This window comes from Primulina eburnea, chromosome 5, assembly GCF_022965805.1.
Source record: "Primulina eburnea isolate SZY01 chromosome 5, ASM2296580v1, whole genome shotgun sequence".
NCBI classification, from domain to species: domain Eukaryota; kingdom Viridiplantae; phylum Streptophyta; class Magnoliopsida; order Lamiales; family Gesneriaceae; genus Primulina; species Primulina eburnea.
This window is the reverse complement of record NC_133105.1, coordinates 3,476,783-3,483,937: the sequence shown is the minus strand read 5'-3', so window position 1 is coordinate 3,483,937 and position 7,155 is coordinate 3,476,783. Positions and strand designations below refer to the sequence as shown.

General features: G+C 33.3%; 1 protein-coding gene across 4 annotated transcripts; it reads left to right on the top strand.

Annotated features, from left to right (window-relative positions):
• The first annotated feature begins 2,342 nt into the window (after positions 1–2,342).
• Positions 2,343–6,834, top strand: LOC140832382 (uncharacterized). 4 transcript variants are annotated; one of them, XM_073196382.1, is made up of 6 exons: positions 2,343–2,898; positions 3,919–4,035; positions 4,525–4,668; positions 5,002–5,118; positions 5,188–5,274; positions 5,807–6,834. In XM_073196382.1, the coding sequence occupies exons 1-6, from the start codon at positions 2,884–2,886 to the stop codon at positions 6,569–6,571; spliced, it is 1,245 nt and encodes a 414-aa protein (XP_073052483.1). In that variant the 5' UTR covers positions 2,343–2,883; the 3' UTR covers positions 6,572–6,834. The 4 variants fall into 4 exon arrangements, with proteins under 4 accessions (XP_073052483.1, XP_073052481.1, XP_073052482.1 ...); XM_073196380.1 differs by having other exon boundaries at positions 4,433–4,668; XM_073196381.1 differs by having other exon boundaries at positions 2,343–2,901.
• The last annotated feature ends 321 nt before the right edge of the window (positions 6,835–7,155 follow it).

Below are 7,155 nucleotides of genomic sequence, written 5' to 3'. Positions count from 1 at the left end.
CAAGACTTCATTTTTAAAAATATGTAGACTAGCGTCTAATTATACAAAAGAATTACCTTATTTGTCATCGATTTTAATTTGATATCATAGTAACTAATGATTTAGATAATCGAAATTTAATATTAAGTTTAACTTCATTTATTAGATTTTGATGTTGCAAATCTATTTTATGTGTGAATTTCGATAAATCTAGCTTATGTTGTGAATTTCAAGTTATATAATTTCTAATTAAATCGCCAAAAAAATTTCTAATTATGATAAATGGAAATTTAATGTTTTAAATATATCGAGTCTTACACCAAAACATTTGTACATATATCGAAAAGCGAACAAAAAACATTAAGTCAGAAAACTTGTTCGGTATATTGATAAATACTTTAGTGATCACAATGCTAAAATAACAAAGGAAGAATAAACATATGGTAGTATAATTAATGGATGTAGGACAAGAAAATCAAATAAATAAATAAGGCAAAAACTTGTGTGAGACGGTCTCACGGGTCGTATTTTGTGAGACGGATCTTTATTTGGATAATCCATGGAAAAGTATTACTTTTTATGCTAAGAGTATTACTTTTTATTGTGAATATGGGTAGAGTTGACCCGTCTCACAGATTGTGATCCGTGAGACGGTCTCACATGAGACCTACTCAAATAATAATGTTAAAGAATTTGATTCACCGGCCTATTGGTGATTATAATGATAATATGGTATGATGTTCCGCTGTAAACGAATTGAATGACGAAAATAGTATTAATATTATTGAAAAATACTAGTATAAAAATAAATAAGAATAGTTGTTTTCCTCGAGTGTTGATGATCGATAAAATTGATATAAATATTAAAGACTTCTTAGTTGAAAATTATTTATATAGAGATAACGTTTTTGTTTCAATAAGGGTTAGCATTCGGATAAAATCAAACCGAACTTTCTAAAATCGAATTAACCGATTTTTTTCAACAAACTGAACGGATTGAACTTTACTAGCAAAATCGAAAAATTCGATTATTTTGGTCAGTAACCAAATTAACCGAACTTTTAGAATTTTTTTTTTAAAATCAAGTTTTAATTAAAAAATGTAATATAAGAATTGAATCAATTAAATTTAAATTTATTTATATCAAAACCTTGTGTGACACTGTCTCACGGGTCGTATTTTGTGAGACAAATATTTTGTTTGGGTCATCTTTAAAAAAGTATACTTTTTATGCTAAGAGTACTATTACTTTTTATTTTGGATATCGGTAAGGTTGACCCGTCTCACATATAAAGATTCGTGAGATCGTCTCATAAGAGATCTACTTTTTATTTATTTAAAGAATATTTTTAAGTCTAGTTATATTTTCTAAATAATTTTTTTTTTAGAAATTTGTAATATTCATATCCTAATAAACTATATTAGAAAATCTAATAAAATTTATCTTTATAAATATTCTATTTGTTTGGTTAACTGAAGTTTTATATTAAAACAAAAACCGAACGAAGCAACCGATATTTAAATAATCTAAAATCGAACTTATAAATAAATCGAACCGATATTTCAAATTAATTCAGTTTGATTGGTTATTTTGGTTGAAACTGATATTTTGATTACGCCTATACTAGTAAACTATAATTTATTTATTGGTATAATAATTCATTTATTTTGAAATTGTAATATAAATATCGTTTTATTCTCATCTTTATTGTATTTTAAAATTTATTTTATCCATGTATTATTTCATTTATTTATATCAATTTTGTTTCTATATTCCAAAATTTTATATGATTGGTACGTGTCCATGTTAATAAAACCGATGGTAGTAAACTATGTCATAATTAGGGTGGTATGGTACGGTATATCGTATCGAACTACGGTATCGTATACCGTATCAAAAATATTTATATGGAATTTTTTCATACCGATATCGGATATTCGGTATACCGAATTTTCGATACCGATATCGGATATTAGGGTGGATACGGTACGGTATATCGTATCGAACTACGGTATCGTATACCGTATCAAAAATATTGATATGGAATTTTTTCATACCGATATCGGATATTCGGTATACCGAATTTTCGATATAAAAAAGTTCATACCGGTACCGTATCGACATTTTGTCGATATACCGAACTTAAATTTTAAAAAAATAATAAAAAATTATTTTCTGTATTTTGGTATATACCGAAATATCGAATAAAAAATATTCCGTATCGATACGATACCGATACCGAAAATTCGGTATGAAATGATACCGTATCAAAATTTTCGATATACCGATTTTCTCGATAAATTCGATATTTTTTTCGATATGATTTTTCTGTATTTCGATATTTTTTCTAAGCCTAGCCATAATGACCCATTTGCTGAGTGGGATCTATCCGGTTCCCTACCACTGCTCGATCGATTTTTACCCCAAGAAATGGCTACGTGGTGCTTGGCTATCCATTTTTGGATCTGAGAATCTCGATGCGTCCAGCAAGGATTGCAGCAGTCCAGAGCTTTTCAGTCTGCTTCGAATGATTACCCGCACGTTTTTCCGAATCTATGGCAGATACTTCGGAATAGAACAGCTGAACAGGGAAAAAGAGCCTGCAGGAGTGTTAAAGTTTTGAGTACTCGCAACGGTATAAGGGAATAGATTCATGTCTCAGTATAGGCGGGTGAGAAGAAGAGAAGTGGATCAAGGGTCATTTTATGCTACACGGATTGCTACTCCCGATGCTTTTTAAACGAGGTGTTCGCGTGAACATTTCAAAACAAACAAATATTTTAATATCGATCAAGAAAATATTAGGTCTTTTGTTGCGGTGAATTTGAGAGTATATTATTTCAATTCAAGGCTTTCTTATTTTTGGGGAAACGAGGGGGAGTCAACTTCAGTAGCGGAGAAAGATGAATGCATCTACAGTGGTATTTCTCTTCATTCTACACCATTGCTTGCACTCACACGCGCACAGACTGATAGGATTTTTTTTTCTCGCGTATTTGGCGAATCAGCTCGCCGCTGAATTTTGTTTTTGATGTTTTATGTATGATTCTGTGAAAAAACTCTGTGAAAAACAAGCTGGAATAAATTCATCATTATGTAAAGTTGTATGCGTGTTGAAAAAGCAGACGAAACAATTCCATAGGCTCGTTAGTTTTTGCAATCTAAATTAAGTTGCACTCATTTAAGGCCGAATAAATGGGGGCAGTTCTATGATATGTTGATGTCTATTCTGAAAAAAAAGAAGAAAAAATGGGGGTAGTTCTACATTTGCACATCATAAGGTGCTACTTCAATTATGGAGAGTTTAGATACAGACCGTTAAAATGGCATCAAGTTTTTTTTTTTACCGTCATGGAACTAATGACTATCCTTGATACTTCATAAATTTATGATCCATATGCGGTCAAGCATCTCATATTTATTTTGTTAATTGTAGAGTTCGGCCATAAAGGTTACAAAAATGTATCATCAATCACATATGCTTGTCTTGTCTGTTGAAATTTTCTGAATATCAGATATTTTGGAACTGTTTATAATTTTTAAGGTGAAATAATAGTATAAAGTAGCACATGTTGGTCGTGAACAAAAACTTTTTGCGATAAGACACAAATTAGTGTGTCCATCTTCTAAAATGTTTTGAAAAACTGTGTTTTCGGATATGATCTGACTGTTTCTCATGTTAATGCTATACTATAGTTTACCTGCTATAGAATAATGAAGAGGGAGATGTTATAGAAAAAGACAAGTACAGTTTCGAAAAAAATACTGTTGGTTGAAACCGAATTCAATGTCAGAAGGGAAAACCAGTGTAAAACAAGTTCCTGGTAGTTGTAGCTGCGAGATACTTAAATTTTTTTTTGTGGTACTCTACTTCTATTTATTGTATCCAGATATGCCTGCTCTTTCAGTACCACTAACTTAATTTCTTAATTACCCAGCGAGCTGCGAGGTACTTCAATCTCCCAAATCGCAAGAAGAGGCAAAAGTTTAAAAAGAAGTCGAAACCATGCTATATTTGTGCCGATTGGGGTCACAGTGGGAATTTCTGCCCACGGGTATGCTCAACACACATCATGAGTTTATTCTGTTCAACTTGATTTAGGGGTCTTATTGCATGACTTTCTATATGCTCGAGATTCGTTTCACTCATACTCGAGTAGACTTGAAATAGCAAGATAACTTCAAATTTGAAGCCACTATAATGGGAAAACTTATTTAGCGACCAGATATCTATCATTCAAATTGGGGTTCAAGGTAGTCCATTCCCTTGTGAGCTGCTTGCAAGATATGAGTCAAATCTTAATTATATATATGTCAACTACTCGATATCGAGTCATACTTATTCATGATGCTATTTTATACTAACATATCCTATTTTTTAGAGTTGCCTATAATGATAACTAGTTCGTAAAAAGATACTTGATACACATGTGTGTCATGTTTTGAGGACAGTGCTATTCAAGCTCGAGTCCATGTGTGCAACTTTAATCCAAACCCATAAAGAAGCCTTGTCAACGCCATTCGCTGTTTGTCTTCACGATCAGGTTAATACATGCTCTGTTTGCTCTAAGGAAGAGAGCAAGAATAATTTAGAAGAGGACTATACTTCCTTATTCTGCTTAAAATGCGGAGGCACGGGCCATGACATGTTCTCATGTACCAATGACTATGATCCAGAAGATCTCAAGGTATGTTAAGTCTAATGCCCGAGACCCATTTTTATCCTTTGTTTAATACGCGAACCAATATTTGTAGCATCCGTGTTTCAACATTTATTAAGTTCGTGATCTATTCTCTGCCCTATATCTTACAAAGAGCATATTATGCCATAAATTTGATGTGATATTGGATTTCTGTTGAGAAATCTAAACGGATTATACTCTTTCAATTATGTAATGTTCCCTCTCGTGCTTAAGTAAATGAGACCTATTCATTTAGTGTAACTGCTGATATCATCTTATCAACTGTCTTTTAAAGAATTTTATTTAAATGCAAGAAAACATATGCTCTCTTATGGACAGGGTATTCAGTGTTATATTTGCATGGATTTTGGTCACCTCTGTTGTTATGAAAATAGCACCGGAGGACTTAGTGAAGCTTCATGTTACAACTGTGGGCAGTCCGGTCACCGTGGTTTTGTGAGTTTCAAGCTCTTTGTTTCCCAAATACTAATTTGAAACCGGACTAATGTATGCACAATTTTGTAGGAGTGCACAAAAATTAATGCAGTTTCAAAAGAGCTTCAACAAGTATCAATATGCTTTAAATGCCAAAAAGGAGTCCACTCTCCTCAAGTATGTATTCAGTAATATCTCCTTGTAAATTTTTCTTTTTAGTTTTTTTCCCTTCATCATCCAATTCAATGCATATTTGATGAGTTTGAACCTTTACAGATTTGGGATATGGATAATAAATCGACTTCGCAGAGTAGGAAGTCGGATAATAAGTCTGACTTCATAAAAAATTTATACCACGGGAAAAGATTTTGCGCTGAATAATTCTGTTAAGGAAAATTCTCGAAAAGCTCATGTATTTAGTAATATCTTTAACCTAATTTAAAAAAAAAAGTTCTTTTTCTCATCATCCAAATGCATGTCTGATGAGTTTGAACGCTCAGCAGATTGTGGAATTAGATAATAAATCGATCGACATCAGCAGAAACTACTTTGTTGGGAAATGATGCAGTGCTGAATAAAGTTGTTAAAAAAATGTCCCCAAAGACGCAAGTATATACTTAGTAATATCTCAACATATCCAAAATTTTGCTTCTTAGAACCTTTTCTCTTTATCAAAATACTTGTCTGATTAGTTTGTGATCCTTCACAGGCTGGGGAAAAAGTTAATAAATCAACTTCAGCTGAAACTAGCACGGCGAGAAAAAATGCAGTTCCAGATAAAGCTATTGAGGGAAAGTCCCGAAAAACTCTAAGAAGAGAGAGGAGACGGAAGAGGAAACCAGTAATGCCTACATCTATTGTAGTCCAGAGTTTTCCAACGGTGTCAATTATAGGAAATTCTATACCAAGACACGAGCAATACTATGGAAATCCGGGATCAAACGTCTGGTTATCACCACCCGCAGCTGCTGCAAGAAACTGTCTTGTTAACTCTCCAGCTCTTAACCAGTCCTCTTATGGAAGACCTGGTTTGAACGTCTGGTTGCCGCCACCTGCAGCTGCTGCAAGAAACTATCTTGAATTTTCGCCAGCAGTTAACCAGTCTTCTTATCAATCTGGTTTCCATTTTTACCACTACAATACAAACTACAGAGAAGCGACTCACGTTCCTCCAAATTCTTTCCGACCTTACAGTCTTCGCCCCCATGAAATATTTCACCAGGGAATTCAAATCCCTGGAACACCTCAAAACAGGATTCAACTTCCCCATCAAAATTTCACTCACCAGATAAGAACTCATGTTCCTCAAAGCACTTTTGACAGTCGTATGGGAATTTCTCAACAACCTGAGCTCCCTCACCATGTTTTTAATCATCATCATATTAGTGCTTTTGTTCCTCACCAAAAGCTTCAGCATCAGCTGCCAAGTCATCGAACATTGATGGCTCCTCCTGGCTGGAAGCCTTCCTCCTAAGACGTATAAAGATAACGAGGCAAAACCGAAGGAAGAAAATTTCTCTAGCAAGAGGAAGATGGCTTGGCAACGGAGCCATGAAGCATGATTATTTATTACCCAGCCATGTATCTTACTCAAAATAAGTAGGTAGAATGGACTTCATGGAAAATTACAGTCGTACTTAATTTGTTACTTTCGTTTTTTGTATCATGCATAGTTACATACTGATGTGTTTGTTAACAGGGTTTAAATCCCCGCACTGTATCGCCTAGAATTCCTTTAATCAAGCGTCCGTTGGTACGGCGCAAGAATTTAGCAATGCCATGAATTTGTTATTCAATTCTTATCGTTGGAACATATATATATTTTTTATCTTATTTCCTGAAATCTTGAATTCTTTGACGAAGCACAGAAGGAATTCATGTTGTTTAGTTTAATTAATAAAAAGGAACGTAAAAGAATGTACAGGTGATCTATAAAATTTCTTTAATAATATATTCCGATCATTGAATTATCTGGTTTTGGCAAGCTATATTTATATATTTTTTCGATATTTCTTGATTTTTTTCCAAAAAAATAATTTCAAGAGGTGAGCTAAAGAA

Bases quoted from the DNA above. Each gene is read 5' to 3' on its own strand.
- LOC140832382 (XM_073196380.1), top strand. From the start codon at position 3,987: ATGCTATATTTGTGCCGATTGGGGTCACAGTGGGAATTTCTGCCCACG. The intron at 5,119-5,187 runs GTGAGTTTCAAG...ACAATTTTGTAG, and splicing joins AGTCCGGTCACCGTGGTTTT to GAGTGCACAAAAATTAATGC. The intron at 5,275-5,806 runs GTATGTATTCAG...GATCCTTCACAG, and splicing joins AAGGAGTCCACTCTCCTCAA to GCTGGGGAAAAAGTTAATAA.